An 18,569-nucleotide genomic window follows, 5' to 3' on the forward strand; every position below is an offset into this window, starting at 1 on the left:
TACCTTTTTATGTCCAGAAAATGTTAATGCAACAGCTCTTAGCTGCTCTGAGAAGCCTGGGTAGTGAGGATGTCCTGTGGAGAGTGGGCAAAGTGGACACAAGGTCTCCAGGTGGTTATCGAGATCAACTACCTGAGCAGAGATCAGATCTGGAGCAAGGCTGAGAGGAGGGGAGGTGTTGGGAGATGAGAGGGGAAGAGGGCAGAATGAGAAAGGCTGAAGAGAAAGCTCATGGCAAAGAGCTTGCATCTACTTCCCTCCAGTTCTAGGGAACCCTAACACCTCTTATGACCTGCCCATGGTCACATGCAGGCAAGCACGCATATACATAAAACAAACTAAATAAATCAATCTTTTAAAAACTGGCAGAGAGAAAAGACTGTCGTGCTTTGGGGAAAAGGAAAGGAAGAAGAAGGGAAGGAGAAGGCACCAGCCTGGGTTCTTATCTACCCTGGCCTCTTCTCACTCCATCCTCACATTCCTGCCTTCACTAAGTTCCCCATGCAGCTCCTCTCACATCCATATCCTTCTTCCTCACTGTGGGTGATGGTCGCTGCAGCCCGAGCCAAGAGGTGAGGGGCAGGTTCACTTTCCACGAAAATCAGCTGTTCCTTGTGGAATGTGGGTGCTCAGAATTCAGTGTTATGAACTGAGTCACATGTTATCAGAACAAAATAAACTGGGCTGAATATCACTGAGGAAATACCAAGGCCAAAGAGGAAGCTTCCCACTTCTTAGGTAGCTTATTATGTGTATGTGGGTATAAGGAACTCTTAAAAATCAACAGCAAGGGGCAAAATAGTGCCATTTACAGAATACTTTGGTGGTACCAATTTTAAAATGGCCAAGATATCTACCTAAAATAAAAAGCCAATTCTTTCCCTTTTTTTATTTTTCAGAGGGGGAGATAAAGTCTCAGTGTGTGGCCCTGGTTGGCCTGGAACTCACTATGCAGACCAATCTGGCCTCAAACTCTCAAGAGACTCACCTGCTTCTGCATCCAGAGTAGCTGGATTAAAGATATGTGGCCACAGTCCTACAGAGTGCCTTCGTCTCTGCTCTTCAACTGTTTACGGACACGAATGGGCATTACCTCAGACAAAATTAGTCATTCTTAACTGAACACTGTGACCTGTCTCAAAGTTTGACCTAACTGTCAACATTTGGGTATACATTTCTTTTGTCATAGAATTTCAAGCCAGGTGTGGTGGCTCATGCCTTTAATCCCTGCAGACAGCATGGGAGAATCTCTGAGTTTGAGGCCAGCCTGGTCTACAGAACAAGTTCCAGGGCAATCAGAACTACATAGAGAAACCCCTTTCTTGAAAGAAAAACAAGGAGCTGGAGAGATTGCTCAGCTGTTAAGAGCACTGACTGCTCTTCCACAGGTTCAAATCCAAACAAACATATGGTGGCTCACAGCCATCTGTAATGGGATCTGATGCCCTCTTCTGGTGTGTCTGAGGACAGTGACAGTGTACTCACATAAAATAAATAAAATGTAAAAGAAAGAAAAATAGGCATTGTTGGCCAAATCAAATGAACACAGAACAGTAAGACAATATGACACTCTTTAGCTTCTACAGACTGAAAGGCAGGCTCGGGTGGCATATGCCTATATGACTAGCTGTTCCAGAGCAGTTACAAAAGGATCACAAGTTCAAGGCTAGCCTGAACTATGTAGTGAGATTAAAAAACAATAAGATGTACTTCAGATTTAGAAGGCTTACTTAGCTTGTATGGGTTCAATCAATCCCTAGATACCCCCAAATGGTTGTGTAAATATAACAGACTACATAAAACACACACACACACACACACACACACACACACACACACACACACACACACACACAAGGGGATTTCACTTTTCCGAGTTCTCATTCCTTGTGACCAACTGCAGACTAGACATCTAAACTGAGAAATAAAAAAAATAAATAAATAATTCCTAAGTTTCAAAGTTCATACTGTTCTCAACAGCATGAAGGTCTCCTGCCTCCAGTCCAGTCACACCCAGGGCATGAATCATCCCTTTTGCTCACATATCTGTGATGTATGTCAGCAACCTATTAGTCACTTAAAATCTCCCTGATTACCAGGTCAACTGTCATAGTATCACAGCTTGTATTCAAGTGACTCTTACTTAACTTACAAATGGCCCAAATTACTGTTATTATAGTATATTGTATGAATGTTTCATTTTTATTATTAGTTGTTAATTTACAAATTAAACTTTATCATAGGGGTGTGTATATAAGAAAAAATGCAAATGAAAATTGCTAGGGACTGGAGAGATGATGGCTCAGGGGCTAAGAGTTAAGAGCACTTACTGCTCTTGCAGAAGACCTGAGTGCAAGTCCCAGCACCTAGTGACTTACAACCATTTGTAACTCCAGTTGAGGGGATCTGACGCCCTCTTCTGACTTCCTTAGGCACCAGGCGTGCATGTGGTGCATACACAAACATGCAAACCATTCATACACATAAATAAATCTTAAAAGAAGAAAGTTTAAAGGTTTGCTGCATTAGCTGGGGTGGGGGGGGGGGGAGGTGGTACTTGCAAGTCCTTGGAGACAGAGGCAGGGGAATCAGGACTTCAAGGTCACCCTCTGCTACAGTAAGTTTGAGGCCTGCTCGGTCTACATGAGACCCTGTCTCAAATCGTTTGATGTTAGCCAGTTTCAGACATTTGCTGGGTGTCTTAAAAGAAACCCTCTCAAGATAACAGGGAAAGCAACACTAGTATTTTAGAACTTTCCACAAAGGTGGAAGAATTGACTCTATAAAGTTTTCCTTTAACTTCCACACACACATTATAAAGGGAAACTTTAGAATCAGGGAATTTAGGATGGCCTGAGATCCTGGTGAGAATGAGAATGCTAGGACAAGTAGGGCACAGGGTAAAGGCCGGTGATCGCAGCATTTCAGAGGCTGAAGCTGGAGGACCATAAATTCAAGGCCTGCCTGAGCGACAGTCACACATACCTTGTCTTGAACCCAACAACAGCTAGATTTTGTTTACAGGATAACACACACCACCATAACGCTGCATACAATTTCAAGGCTCCTAGAAACCTACATGTGAATTGCGAATCAACAGTGTGGTCCACAGAGAGAACCATGACAATGCAGAACACATGTGTTGAGATGAGCAGAGATGGACGACAGAGAAACCCCAGCTATCGAAGAGAAGGCTAGACGGGAAGCTCTCTAGGTGGGAAGTCCACATGGGTGGAGACAAGAAACAAACCCAGAGTGAGAGCAAGACTGGCAGGTATCTCTCTACCCCTCCTCTGGGGAGTGGGCAAACGTAAGCACTGTTAAAACTGACAGTAACATTTCAAAGTTCAGTTTTATTTTAAGACAGGTTCTCGTGTATTCCAAGCTGACGTCTTCTAACACAGGATGGTTGTGACCTTCTGATCATCTGGCCCATACTTCCAGAGCATTAGCCACCAGGCCGAGCTTGTGTGGTGCTGAGGACTGAAGTAAAGTGCTTTTGGTTAGGCTGGTTGCTAATAGGAGTGAGACCTGCTCACAGGGGGCAGGATGGAAACAGATGGGCGAGCTGTGTCACGTGTCCTCTCCCTCTACAATGCTGTTAGAAGGGATTCTCCCAGAGCTGTGATGATGCTGACTGGAAATGCCCTTTAGTGGTAGGCAGAGCCCATGGTCCCTTCCTTCTCTTCTTGTCTCGATTCTACTTAGTCCAAGACACAGTGGATTATGGGTCATCTCTGAAACACATCTGTTGCGGTAAATACCTAGCACATCTGTAAGGTCCTCCAAACAGGCAAAGATTGTTTTCTTTCCTCTCTAGTTCTATCACAGTATCACTGACACTGCTACTTGGCAAAGAACATGAAATTTAGAGACACCCCCTGTGCCCCCCCACCAGCTACTTCTATTTCTGCCATGCATTGATCTACATTTGCTCTCTAAAACACCTAATGCAGTAGGTTTAGTGATGTTACTGGGCACATGTGTGCACGTATGCACGGATATGTCTATGAGCTTGAGACCCCAGGCCAGCCATGGCTACATTAGCCAGACCCTAGCTAAAATGATGATGATGATGATGATGATGATGATGATGGTGATGATGATGGTGATGATGATACAGACAACTAGCTGAGTGACAGGGGAGTCCAGGAGGCATTCTCTCACCTACCAGAGAAGCTTATTAAAGAGAATCCTTTGGAGTAAGATCTAGAGATGTAAACTGCAGTAAGTGTATCAAAACAAGCACGCAGTTGTCTCCTTAAATGGAGTACACTAAATAAAAGTTCTGTGACCTCAGTTTTATACCCCTTAGGAAATTACAGATTACTATATACCCCAAATTAACTGGGTCACTCACAATGAGAACCCCCCAATATTAATACCTATATACAGACCATGGCTCAGGCATTATACTCTTCTGTTATCAGACAGTACAACAGTTCTGTGGGTTCAGGCTCATAGAATTATTAATGCTAGTTAGGTCCTCGTCTGACCCCTGTCTACAGAGCAGTGTGCTTAGACACAAAATGACTATGATGTCTTACAAGCCTAAAGACAGCTGCCAAAAGGCTCAAACACTCCCTCACGCTTCCCTAAGAGGCAGGGCAAGAATGTAGGGGGACCTTGACCCTGTGGGTCCATCAGCCTGGCCTGCCCAGGATGGGTCACTGTTTATTTTCCTTATGAGCTCAAAGTACTGGATACCCAGCTGGCACTGGAAAATGCATGGTCCCAGAAGTGCTGGCCTGCCTGTCTGCCTGCCTGCCTGCCCTCAAGCCTAGAAAGGCACTAGGCAGGTGGAAATTGCCCATGATCTGGCTGGCGCCTGCAGGCCTGGATCAAGTTCAGATTGCTTCATTCACCGTCATTCAGACCACTGTATCGAGCCAAATCACTCCACAGCATAGCGGAGTCTGCCTTTGTAGGAGACTAACTTCTTTCTGCTTCCCCCAGAAGTCCTCCTGCACCTGTAAGCCTTCTAACTGCAAAGATGCACAGCTTGGACTGCTACCTGCACTGCTGGATCCGAGACCCTCTGAATGATGGAGTACAGTCAAAAGAGCTGTTTACCGACTACAGCTATGACCTTGAGACCCATTTTCCTTTCTGTGACATAAAAGCATTAGTCCAATTATGTCATTTCAGATCTCAGAACCAGTAAAATCAAATAAAACAGTAGCAATGAACTGTTGAGAAAATGAGGGAAAAAATACAAACTATATGTGTCACTGTAATCTCCTAAGAACATTATTTGAGCGAGAAAGAAAGAACACTAGGAAAGAGGTAAAACCAGAACAAGTGTAGCCAGCTCACAGAACCACCCCCACCCCCACCCCAACACAGACAGGGTTTTAGATCCCGAATCCGCTTTTTTACTCTGGACAGTGGTCCAGTCCAGCTGAGCCCCCTTACCCTGACGTTGCGGAACATCCTGGGGATGTCCCCTAACGACAGTGAACCCAAGCATCAACTTCCAACGCAAGCAAGTCCAAACGCCAGAAACACACGTCAGGCCTGCTAAGCCGCTCTGCGGCCTCAGCCAAGCCCTAGGACCCCGAGTCCCCTCCCGCAGCTTCCCTGTTGCCCCGCTCCAGGATCCGTCTCCCCAGCCCTGACCGGCTGCTGTCCTGGCTGGTCCTGCCCGCGGCCCTGCGGGAAGACCCTGGCCCGGCTACGACCGCCCAAGGTCGGCGGGGGAGGCCGCGGGTCGTGGGCAGGCACCTGGCCGGACAGAGTCAGCCGGGGTCCGGCCGAGGCCAAGGGGGCGCCGGGTCATGAACACGCACATCTCGGCCCGCCCCTCACCCAACAGGCGCCCCCCGCGCACCCGGAGCGCCTCACTCACCCCGGCGACGCCATGAGCGCAGCGGCCTGGGCGCTCCCGCCTCCTCCGCTGCTTGCGCGGCTGCCGCTGGGCGCCGGGGAGGGGCCTGCAGGCCGCCCCCGCCCGCTCCGCTAGGGCGTCGGGCGTCGGGCGCCGTGGGCCGAGCTCCCGGTGGAGTGCAGGCGGGCGCCTAGGGCGAGGGAGAGGACGCCCAGGCCCGGGAGGACTAACAACTGCAGCCACTAGCCCGGACCGCTGCCCCAGGCTGGAACTCACCTGCCGAGCCAGACCTGCCCCGGGGCCACTGACAGCTGCCAGACTGCAGGGTGCCACCCTCTAGTCCCAGTATTCTGATGTTAATTTCTGTAAGAAGTGCCCTTTCATCTACCTCTGGGGTGTACAGGGTTATTTCTGTTCTTATGAAAAACAGTGTCTCTCCTGTTACTAGTTCGCAGCTGGCCTCCGAGCTGGTTACCCACTTTTTAAAAAAAAGTGTGAATATTAAGCCTTATATTGTATTACGTAGAAATAAAAAGTTTAGAATTTGTGCAGTGGGGTTTCCTAGCATCACCTACAAGCTATGAATACCTGGGCATGTAAAATTTTGAAGCTAGTTTCAAAGACAAATTATATCTTTTAAGGGAAAATACCTAATTTAAAAAAAAAAACCAACCAACCAACCTCTGGACTGTGTAGTGCAAACCACTGCTGGTGGCAAGTTTGTGTTATCACATTTTAAGTTGTTTTTTCAATTAATTTTTTTTTCATACATTTTGGTCATATGCTTTCCCTTCCCAGATCATCCCCACTTTCATGTTCCTTCTCCTTATTTTTATTGAGGCAGGTTCTGTTTAACAGTGTCCTGCAAAGAACTTGCTGGGTAGACCAGGATAGCCTTGAATTCATAGAGTTCCATCTGCCTGCTTTTGCCTCCAGAGTGCTGAGAGTAAGAGTGCAGGGCCCAACATTAAGTATTAGTATTCTTTTCACCACTAAGAATATTGAATACCAAAGAGATAATTAAACACTTCGTTCAGTACCAGAACATCTAGGCTGGAAACTGGGTTGCCCAAATAAGACAGAACCTCTCCAGGGCCACAATTCCTCATTCTCTTCTTTGAGGACTAAATAGATGAGTATTCATTTGGTACTGGTTCTCTTTCCATCCTTGAATCCAGTCAGTGCTGCCGGACAACAAAGGAGAGAGCTGACAAATGTAGCCTGGGAAGGTCCGATACAAAGTACAAATCCATAGATTTTGAGAAAGGTTGAGGTGGATTCTCATGGCAATAATGACTACCACTAGAGGAGGCCAGACTGAAGCAAGTCCAAACAAACAAACAAACACCTAAATGGACTGTGCAAGAGAAGGAAGCCTCTTCAGCCAAGCTGCAGTAGTGCAGGCCTTCAGTTCCAGCACTCAGGAAGCAGCAACAGCAGGTGGATGGATCTCTATGGGTACGAGGACAGACTGAATCTAGCCTGGTAATGTGCGCATTATCTGCGTGTCCAGAGACTTCCCAGCACTGGATACCCCCAATCCCCAGTGAACCTATATAACCTATCTTTATGTAACTATACAAAGGGTTTCAATGTAGTCCCATCTTCTCTGTATTTAGCTTACTTTGTTCCTCAAGATGTATGTAGGCTTTGTTGTACATGTGGGATTAATTATCACCAGCACAGTTTTTACCGAATTGTAAATTTTAGGTACTTATACATACCTAAAATTACCCACTCGTAGTCAGACCCTTGAAGGTTGAGCCAACGTAGGTTAACCGAACTGTCTCCTTGTAGCAGCTTGTGTTCTCATGCTAATTATGTTCCCCACTCCCACCTCCCAAGTAGTAGTACCAAAGGAAGCCTGTCTCCAGTTGGTTTTTGACTGGTCAATAAAGTTACGGGCAGCCAATGGCTGGGCAAGGAAACAGAGGCGGGACTTTTAGGATTCCCTCGAAGGGGCCAGCGAAGGAGGAAGAGGAGATTCCACCGTGAGGAGAGCGTGAGAGGCAGACCACGATATAGGTGCAGGAGGAAAGCGGACCCAGGAGGGCTGCCTAGCAGGGTCCAGGGGAGCAAAGATAAAATATAGCTTTAGTATTAACTAAGGAATATCAGAGGGGACTGTGTGTTAGCCACATGGAGTTATGGAATGGCCCAATCACCGAGCTGTTTAAGCTGTTTACTTACTTGAAATATAAAGCTGTGTGCGTGTGTGTGTGTGTGTGTGTGTGTGTGTGTGTGTGTCTTTTGGGAATCTAGAACATTGGGGCAATAGTGAGAAGTGCATGGCTCCCGCCAGGAAGTATAGAACAGATTAACAAATTAACAAATTAACTCTTCTCCTCGCCTCCTACTAGTTCACTGCCTTCTGTGAAGGTCCCAGAGACACCCCGCCCTACATAGCCAATCTGCATAGTGAGTTCTAGGATAGGCAGGCCTACACAGTGAGACCCTATCTCAAAAAATAAGGCAAAATAAAAATAAGTAAATCAACTCATAGTTTCAACTTACTTTTTAAATCTTTATTTTTAAATGTGGCTTACTCTGCCCAGCCTGCCCACTTCAGTGCTAGGACTCCTGCACTTTTTGTTTTACATTTGCCCTGAAAGATTTAAAGATCACTTTTAATGAAGTATGCGTGTGTTGTGTGTGGCTGTGTACACACGATTGCAGATGACTATGGAGGCCTGAGGTATTGTGTCCCCTGACCTGGAGTCAGGCAGCTGGTTGGAAGCCACTGGACACCAGCTGGAACACAGCCTGGGTACTCAGCAGGTCCAGTACTGCTGAACCCGCTCATCTCTCAAGCCTTCCGATTGCATCTTTTAAGATTTATTTTTTATGCATCTGAGTGCTTTGCCTACATATATGTCTATGTTATCACATGTGTGCAGTGCCCACAAGGGCTAGAAGAGAGCACTAGATCCCCTGGAACTAGAGTTACAGATGGTTGTAAACCGCCATGTGGGTGCCAGAAACACAAGTCCTCTGGAAGAACAGCCAGTGCTCTAAACCGCTGAGCCAGCTCTCCAGCCCCTTGTGCTGCGTTCTTAATGGTGACAGAGGTATGCCTATTGCCTAGACAATAGAGACATATAATGCTATTCATTGAAAAAAATGTATCCCACTTTATACATCTTATATTGAGTAAAATGAAAAAATAGCATATTCATTTTAATTGACAAATAGTATTATTTAGAAATATATTTAGTTATCTACTCCCAGTCTCACTTTAAAAACCAAAACTTTTACCTATGCTAACCATGTTAGCCCAAGTGTGCTGTGAAATAACTTGTCAACATTAAGTAACTACAACCATTTTCATTTCTAGAAAATTTTCATCATCTGGAACAGAAACTGACCCTTTAGATATAACTCTCTATTCCCACTTTCCCCACCTAGAAGCTCTGTTCTGCTATAGCTGTTGAATGTTCTCTTTCTAGGGATCTATTTAATGGGATCATAACTGTCCTTTATGACCAACTAATTTTACTTACCTATAATAAAATTCTTTTCAGTTATTAGAATATTAGGCTGGCAACTGGGCTCCACCAATTTATTAACTATAGTTGCTCACAATGTATTCAAGGTTCATCTTTTTGTGTTTTGTCTGCTCAGATTACCAAAAATTATCAGCAGACTGGGTGCCATAGTCAACGTGGCAGGAGTTCTAAAATCTATTTGTTATTTTCTGGTTAGATCCTTGTGCCCTCATAGAACCGTTTCTCTGCTCATACATGAAAGCATGAATAAGGAGGGAACATAGCTCTCTGTGGTGTTTTCTCATCTTTTTCTTTTTTAAGCTGCTGACGTCATTTTAGGGACGTCTTATTTTTATGTGTGTGGGTGCTCTGTCTGCAGGGATGTAATTGTATCGATGTGTGAAGTACCTGTGAAAGTCAGAGGGCGGCGTCAGACTCCCTGGAACTGGCATTGGACAGTTGTGAGGTGCTACATGAGTGCTGAGAACAAGCCTGGATCCTCTGCAAGAGCAGGGTCAAGCTCCAGTTTGCGGTTGCTTTTTTTTTTTTTTTTTAACTGCACAGTCAGAAGCTGAGTGAGGTGGGGTCTTGATGCAAGGGCACCACTCCCTGGATTCTAATTCACACCTTCTCTCTTTCAACACCAGCCTTGGTGCCAACATTACATTTCCGTGTGTGTGTGTGTGTGTGTGTGTGTGTGTGTGTGTGTGTGTGTGTTTACATCTGTTGTACATTTGTGTGTCTTTTTGCCCCGTTTGTTCTGTTTCACTGTAGACTACATAAGAACAATTGTGAATAACCACATGATAAAGTCAATATTAGGCTGTCTTGAAATTGCTACCAAAAAAAGAAAAAAGAATAGTTTGTTACTTTTCAATTTACCTAAGGTGGATTCTTAGGATACAGGGGAGAAAACAAAACAAAAACAGCCCTAATCTTTTGCAGAATATCACAAAAATGGCCTCTTAGCACTTGCTAATATTGCTCCCATCTGAAACTTCTTGAGCCAGGGCCTACATAGTTCATACATAGTTCACACTCAGAACTATTGTCTTCTAAACTCCTACTAGGGTAGTCTGTTAATTCCCGCTTACAGCTCCAACCACTTTCCCTGTCCAAAGTCCCCAAACTTACACATTCCTCCAAAAAAATTTTTTTTGCAAGGTCAGGCTATATAGTACCCCACTCCTGGTACCAGCTTCTGTCTTAATTTTCTGTTACTATGATAAGATACCATGACCAACGCAGCTTAGAGAAGAGTTTATTTGAGGCTTATGGTTTCAGAGGTTTAGAGTCTGTGACCATCATAGCAGGGAACATGACACCAAGCAGGCATTACACTGGAGCAGAAGCTGAGAGCTCACATCTGAGGCACAACCATGAAGCAGAGAGAGAATGGGGGGATGGTATGGTCTGTTGAAACCGCAAAGCCCATCCTCAGTGACATACTTCCTCCAACATGGCCACACCTCCTACCCCTTCTCAACCAGTTCTACCGACTTGGGACCAAGCATTGAAGCATATGAGCCTATGGGGACCACTTTCATTCAAACAGTCACAAGCAGCAAGGGCTTTTAACCTCTGATCCATCTTTCCAGTCCATCTTCTTTTCTTATAATCACACAATCCTATCAGATTAGGGCTTTATTCTTATGATCTTATTTAATGCTAATTACCCCCTTAGAGGAAGGTCACAGAGTCCTGTTCAAAGTTAGGAATCTAGTCTAGGATATTCTAGTTTTTCAACTATATTATTATTTTCTTTGTTTCTCTTTCTTTTTTTAAAGGTCAGATCTTGCTGGCACCTGGGCATGATGGTGATGCCTTTAATCCCAAGCACTTGGGGGTGCAGGACAGGCAGGCAGATCTTTTTGAGTTCCAAACAACCTGGTCTACAAAACGAGTTCCAGGACAGCCAGGACTGCTAAACTAGCTGAGACTCCTAACAGTGGGGAATGTGGATCCTGAAGTGGCCACTTCCTGTAGCCAGGCAGGACTCCAGGGGCATAAGGATAGCAACCCACTAACAAAACCTTTGATCCAAAATGTGTCCCTGCCTGGAAGAAGTGCAAGCACAAGGATGGAGCAGAGACAGAGGGGATGGCCAAGGCGATGAGTGATGCTCTGCTGTGCTCACAGACAGGAGCCAGCACGACTGTCCTCTGAGGCTCTACTCACCAGTGGCCGAAACAGAGGCAGTGACCCACAGCCAAACGTTGGATGGAGCTGGGGAGTCTTACAGAAGAACTGGAGGGGGCTGGGGATTTGGCTCAGTGGTAGAGCGCTTGCCTAGCAAGCGCAAGGCCCTGGGTTCAGTCCCCAGCTCCAAAAACAAAAGAATAGAAGAAAAAAAAAAGAAAAAAAAAAAAAAAAGAACTGGAGGAAGGATTGAGGGACTCCAAAAGAATAGGGACTCCACAGGAAGACCAGCAACAGTTAGTTAACCTGGATCCTTAGAGCAGGGCTTATACCTGACTCTGTTGTCTGCCGGTGGACCCTGCTCCCCTAGCTGGGCTGCTCTGTCTGGCCTCAGTGAGGGAGGATGCACCTAGTCCTGCAGTGGCTTGATGTGCCAGGATGGGGGTAACACCCAGGGAGGGTACCCCCTTCTCAGAAGAAAAGGGAAGGAAGACCTGCGAAAGGAGGGCACTGGGAGGAGATCTGATAGTGGAGTGTAAAGTGAATAAGTAAATAAAGAAAAAAGAGCTGGTGAGATGGTTCAGTGAGTAAAGGCACCTGAGAGCACGCCTGCCAACCTGAGTTCAACCCCTAGGACCCATGTAATGCTGTAAGAGGAATACTGTAACGAGCTATCCTCTGACCTTTACGAATGGACCCTACACAAATGATTCCTATGCCCACCCCCAAATAAGTAAAACGTTTTTAAAAAATAAAAGGGGGGTTGGGGATTTAGCTCAGTGGTAGAGCGCTTGCCTAGCAAGCACAAGGCCCTGGGTTCGGTCCTCAGCTCCGAAAAAAAAGAATAGGTATGGTAAGAAATTTCTGTAAACTTGAATTATTCAATATTTTAGGCAAGTGCTCTACCACTGAGCTAAATCCCCAACCCTCTATTCAATATTTTAAAAACCAACAAAGTTTATTTATTTAATTTGTAGTGCTAGGATTGAACCCAAGACCTTGCATACGCTAAGCAAATGGTCTGCCACTGAACAACTCAATGAAAGTTTTTATTTATTTTATTCACTAAAACTTTTAAAAGATTTGTTTATTGTTTTATATTAGGAGTGCTTTACCTGTGTATGTCTGTGCACTACATACATGCCTAATACTTGCAGAAATCAACAGGACATTGGATCCCCTGGCACTGGAGTTATAAGCTGTCATGTGGGAGCTGGACATGACATCCTCTGCAAAAGTAACAGTGCGCTTAACGACAGATCTGACTCTTTAGACCCAAAATGTATTATCTGGCCCTCCCTCCCTACTTGCTCTAAGTCAAGGATGGCTTTGATCTTCCTGCCTCCACCCCAGTACAGGGGTTACAGGCATGAGTCACCTCAACAGGTTTATGTGTTGCTAGGAGCTGAAGCTAGCTAGGGCTTTATGTGTGCTAGGCCAATCCTGCCAACTAAACTCCATCACCAGGCCCCAAAGTTGTTTCTTGGGGTTGGCGATAGCCCAGTTAAGAGCATATACTGTTCTTCCCGAGGACCTGGGTTCAGTTCCCAGCACCCATGTCAGTCAGCTAACTGCAGCCTGACACAACCCCTGCGCTTTTAAGATCCAAGGTTGCTGGCCTCAGTGGGCACCCAAAATCATATGCACATACCCACACAAACATAATTAAAAAGCAAGTTTTGTTTCTTGAAAACCAAAAGTTGGCACACATTTGCCAAATTAACAAAGGGGGAAAAGGCATACACAACTAAAATCAGAAACATTAATGGAGACATTGCTATTAATCTTACAGAATCAAAAGAACAGTTGTCCACCAACGAATTAGATAATCCAGATGAAATGAGCAAATTTCTAGAAATAGATTATTTTTGAAGTTATTAATCATCTTCTTATCACTGTAACAAAATACATAATAACAATTTAAGAAAGGACACATTTATCTCTGTTCATTTGAGACAAAGGCTATCATGGCATGCAAAGTGTGGTGGCGGGATCATAAAAGAGCTGTTTATATTGTACTGACTACCAGGGAATAGAGACTTGGCCAGAAGCTAAGCTAAGCTAACTCGTAAGGTCCCTTGGGAAGTCATAACCCACTTGCTTCAGCTAAGCTAGGCCCCATTTCCTAAAGGCTCCCCAACTCCCCAAACTGTGTCAGTAGTATGCGAACACGTAAGCCATTGGGGACATTTCACTTTCAAACTGTAACAAATCAAGTTTTAAAGGAAGGAAGGAAGGAAGGAAGGAAGGGAGGGAGGGAGGGAGGGAGGGAGGAAGGAAGGAAGGAAGGAAGGAAGGAAGAAAAGTAAGTAAGTAAATCTGGGCCTGCAAGATGGCTCAATGGGTAAAGGTAAAATCAGAAATGGAGCACAATCCCATGACTGAGGACCTAAGTTGATCACCAGAACCCACATGGTGTGTAGAGGAATTTTAACCCAGCAACATGGCTGCTCTGGCAACGGATCACATCCAGAGGTATGGTCTGGTTGGAATGCAGATATGCCACATAACTTCAATCCCAAACAATGAAGTCAGTTTGTAGAAGGAAGCAGCCATGTTTGAAAGTGATATCTAATTGAGGGGCAGACAAAGTGATGAATCAGAGAAAGATCTGACAGAATGAGTAGAGTTAGGGTATGCAATCTCTCAGGAGAACAGCACAGGAAAGAGAGAGCACATCGTAGAAAGAGAAGATGGGGCAGTTTTACCACAACAGTCTTACAGAGAAGGGTTGCAGCAAAAGACAAATCAAGTCAGAAAAGTAGAAGGAGGGGGTTGGGGATTTAGCTCAGTGGTAGAGCACTTGCCTAGGAAGCGCAAGGCCCTGGGTTCGGTCCCCAGCTCCGAAAAAAAAAAGGAAAAAAAAAAAAAAAAAGTAGAAGGAGCCAGAAGATTAGAACAGATTGCCAGACTGAGTTTGAAGCCGAGCCGAGCAGTTTAGTAACAAGCAGAGTGAAGCTAGTTCCAGAGCAGCTGAGTTGAACCAGCCATGAAGAGATCGGAAAGAGCTAGAAAGGGTGAGTTTATTCAGCACTGAGCCTCCAAGACAACAATTACATCTGGCAGGTAAAAGACAATTTTACATTTGGTGGAAGGGAAGAACCAACCCCCACGAGCTGGCTTCTGACCTTCCGTGGACATGACCACAGACACACACACATATAACTAAATGAAGAAAAGTCCCTGGAAATCCAAATGACCCTATAAGAAGTAAAACTACTGAATCACTTATTAGAAACTCCCAAAGTCTAAGACCAAATGTCTTTACTGGTGAGTTCTTCCAATTTTTTTTAGATATTTTAACTTCAATCCTGCTCAAACTCTTCAAAAAATGAGAATGAAATAAATAAAGCTATATAAAGAAAATAACCTATGGACCCATTCCCTCAGAATTTAGTTACAGAAATCCTGAAACCGCCAGCACTTGGAAGGAGGTATAGGTAGATCTCTGACAGTTTGAGGCCAGCCAATAAGCTTCGCTTCCCAGACATCCCTCCCTGGAGTGGGTATTTAAGGTCCGCCCTAAGAAGTCGGTACATGCCACCCATTTTCCATGGTGACAGTCAGTAAACAGTTTAGAACCATCGGCTGTCTGTTTCATCAAGAATCGCAGTGGGCAGCAGAGGGGTCTTTGACTGCAGAGCCGCTGCCTAAGTCTCCCGTAGAAGGCCCCTCCAACCACCACCAAGCTAAGGACAGTCACCTCCGAGCTAAGCCAGAGCTTCCCTCCATCCTCACAGCCGCCTGCAGGCCCCCAGCTCCATTTTCAGCTCTTCTGTGACTCCCAGAAGCGCCTGGTATCCTAGAGTCTGAGATCACCATGGCATCATCGCAGACTTGGGAACCCATGACACTTCGTTCCTGACTTCTCTATGTGGTTCTCCAGCGGCGACTGGGGGCCCAGAAGTCAGGGACTACCAGCTCTGACATCCCCACATCTCAGACTGCACCCCTCCCCCAGTGGTGTCTCTGCCCTTCCCTGAATCCCTGCACCTGCAGGTGGCAGCGTGGGGTAAATGCAGCCAAACTTTTCACCTCCAGGAAGCCATGCCTTGTAGTGGAGCAGAACTCAGATCAATAATCACCAGCAATTATTTTTATTCAAGGAGGCAGAGTCCTTCAATCAAACCCAGAGCTTGGGCCAAGTCTCCTTGATCAGTTTGCTTGGTGGATAACCTGTCTTCGCCTTCTGAGGCCAAAACTGAAGTTGCAATACCCACTTAGTATTTACCTTGGTGATCAGAATTCCTGTCCTCGCACTTGCTAATCAGACACTTAACGGCTGAGCCGTCTCTGTGTGGTGACAACTTTGGAACTTGGTTTCTTTGAAAACATAAAAACATTGTAAGAATGTGCTTCCATTTTAATCCAGGTGTGGGGATGTGGGGCTGCCTTGAGCCGTCCCCAGTAACCAACTATGGCTTGCCTCATGCTCTAGCAGAGGCACGGTTTCACAAGCTGCAGATACTTTCTATGATTTTGTGATGCTAGGAATTCTGGGAACTTTTCAGAGGATATATAAATGCTAGAGCCCCTATTTTGGGTGGGTGGATGAGGTTGGTTGTGGTTGTTAGTAACCACAGTCAAAAAAGAAACAAAAGGAAAGAAATGAGATTCAGGGATTTTTCCTAACTCCTCTCTCTTTCCCTTGTATCCTTGTTTCTACATCTAGTGATAGAGGATGAAACAAAGGGGATACAGGGTAGGAAAAGAAGAACCCACAAAGTAGCAAAGACCAGTAATACCTTAGCCCCTTTATTCTAATCTCTCTCTCTCTTTAATGTGGTCTACGTAGTCCTCCTGGTTGTTCATGCCCCAAACTCACAGATATCTACCCACTTCTGCCTCCCAAGTCTCTCTCTCTCTCTCTCTCTCTCTCTCTCTCTCTCTCTCTCTCACACACACACACACACACACACACACACACACACACACACACACGCACACATGCACACACACACACACACATACATAACATATATGCATATATTCAGTTTATAGAAAAAAATACAAGTTAGGGAGGCTGTAACAGTTAAAGTGAGCTGAGAGATGTACAAGTGGAATCTGTCCTGACAGCACAGTGAAGCACTGGTGTGATGGTCTGACTAAGAATGGCTCTAGACTCATGTAGTAGAATGCTTAGTCATCAGAGTGGTGATACCTAAGGATTAGGAGGGATGACTTGATTAGAGGAAGTGTGCCACTGGGAGTGGGCTTTGAGGTTTCAAGAGCCTAAGCCAGGCCCAGCCAGGGGCTCTCTTCCTGCTGCCTGCAAATCTGGATGTAGAACTAAGTTACTTTTCCAGAACCATGCATGAACTATATACCACTGTGCTCCCCACCATGACAATGGATTAAACTTCTGAAACTGTAGGCAAGCCCCAATTAAATGCTTTCTACAAGTTACCTTGGTTATGGTGTCTCTTCACAGCAACAGTGACTAAGAACAGTGGGAAAGAAGCTGTTGTTGATAGCGTTGAAAGGAAAGCTGCAGAGTTCCCGCACCAGGCCACAGGCAGAACCAGGTCTAAGGGCAGTTCAGGTATAGACGAAGCAAGCCAGTACGGCTAGCAGCAGTCAGGTAGTTCATGTCAAGAGTGGACCAAGACTCACAGAGGCCCCAAGAACAGTCCAGAGTTCTGTCTGTCTGTGGACCTTGATACACACCCAAGCATCAGGTAGTAGAGGAGGTGGGCCATCACCATTGAAAGGCTAGATGTCTACCACTTTTTGGGGTCCTGGTTGAGGACCTTTTCCCTGGGCTGGCTTATGTCAGAAGAGTTTTTAAGCCTAATTTGTTTGGTATCTAATCTGTTTGGGGTCTCAACTCACCCCAATAAATTTACAGGATGGCACCCTCTCTTCTGCCAGGAGTCAGTCATTAATCAGCTTGTGCTGCATGGGTGGTACCTACCCCTATTGTTGACAGATAGTGGTGTTTACTTGTACATCCAGAGCAAGATCCTTCAAAGCTGCTTACAAAAGTTCTCTCAGGGCAACCCACAGACTGGCAACCACTGTTTTATATACCATGGGGTGACTTGGAGTAGAGGATAGCCTGATCTCAACAGTGAGTGCAGGGCAAGCACTGCTGTGTAAGACCTTCGCTAAGAAAGCACAAGAGTGGGAGAAAAGATTTGCAGGGTTTTGGTGTGTGTGCTGTGTATACTGGGCATATACATGCACACATGTGTGGGTGTACATGTGAAGATCAGAAAACATCTTGTAGAGTCAGTTCTCTCCTTCCTTCAGGTGGCCTCTGGAAGCCTAACTCAAGTCACCAGACTTGTGCAGCAAGCAAGTGCCTTTACCTGCTATGCCAATTTGCTGGCCCATACAGGAGACTTGGAGTGAGGGTGTGTGCCCTTGAAGGAGATCATGGGACAAGCAGTCTCTCTCTCTTTTTCCTTCCACTTTCTGGCTGCAGTAAGATGAACAGCTATGTCTTCCCCACATGGCTTGTATTATATACTGACTTACCACAGGTCCTACACCAGCGGATGGTCTACCGTGTGTGAACCGACTGCGGTTGTTTGTCTGTTTGTTTTGGGGGATGAGGTTACACAGCCCAGGCTTCCTTCAGCCCTAGAGATGCACCTGGCTCCCCCTCCCAGGACTGAGGTAAGGATATGTATCAGCACACCGGACAGACTTTGCTGAGATCTTTATTTCAGATACTTGCAACGGTGACAAAACCTGCTTGCCACAGCTCCAAAACAGGTCTTAAGATTTTTTATCTTTTTATTATGTGTATGTGTGTCTGAGCAAGTGAGTGAAGGTAAGTCACAGAGATCAGAGGCATTGAATGCCCTGGAACTGAGTTAAAGAGCAATAGTCACTTCATTACCAAGCCGTCTCTCCAGCCTTTAGAATGCTTTTCTTGAGGAAATGTTATCTTGTTGCACTACTGTATGCCTCCCCAGCTTTGCACCACAGAACACTGTGAGTCGGAAACTGAGCAGTTACAGCTGTCCAACCTTACGCGTCTTCAGGACTGTGAACTACATTCAAATACAAAAACTGAGTCACGTGAGAGTGTAGGCTGAACTCAAATTTAAGATCCCTCTACCTCCACTTTCTAGGATTCTAAGCATTGTTGTATTGATTTTTGTGGCAAA

The 18,569-nt window shown here is 45.5% G+C and overlaps 1 protein-coding gene across 8 annotated transcripts in view; it reads right to left on the reverse strand.

Moving 5' to 3' along the window:
- Urgcp (upregulator of cell proliferation) overlaps window positions 1–18,569 on the reverse strand; it is a 44,170-nt gene that overhangs the window by 19,164 nt on the left and 6,437 nt on the right. Inside the window, exon 1 of one of the 8 annotated variants that reach the window (XM_039092050.2) lies at window positions 5,849–6,042. The exons of 3 other annotated variants lie outside the window; for them this stretch is intronic. In XM_039092050.2, the coding sequence (XP_038947978.1) occupies window positions 5,849–5,862 (14 nt within the window). In that variant the 5' untranslated portion in view covers window positions 5,863–6,042. Of the gene's footprint in view, window positions 1–5,848; window positions 6,043–18,569 lie in introns of those variants that run through there. 4 more of the 8 variants (XM_006251315.5, XM_063273223.1, NM_001077660.2 and 1 more) reach the window with 4 other exon arrangements.

This window comes from Rattus norvegicus, chromosome 14 (genome assembly GCF_036323735.1).
Source record: "Rattus norvegicus strain BN/NHsdMcwi chromosome 14, GRCr8, whole genome shotgun sequence".
NCBI classification, from domain to species: Eukaryota; Metazoa; Chordata; class Mammalia; order Rodentia; family Muridae; genus Rattus; species Rattus norvegicus.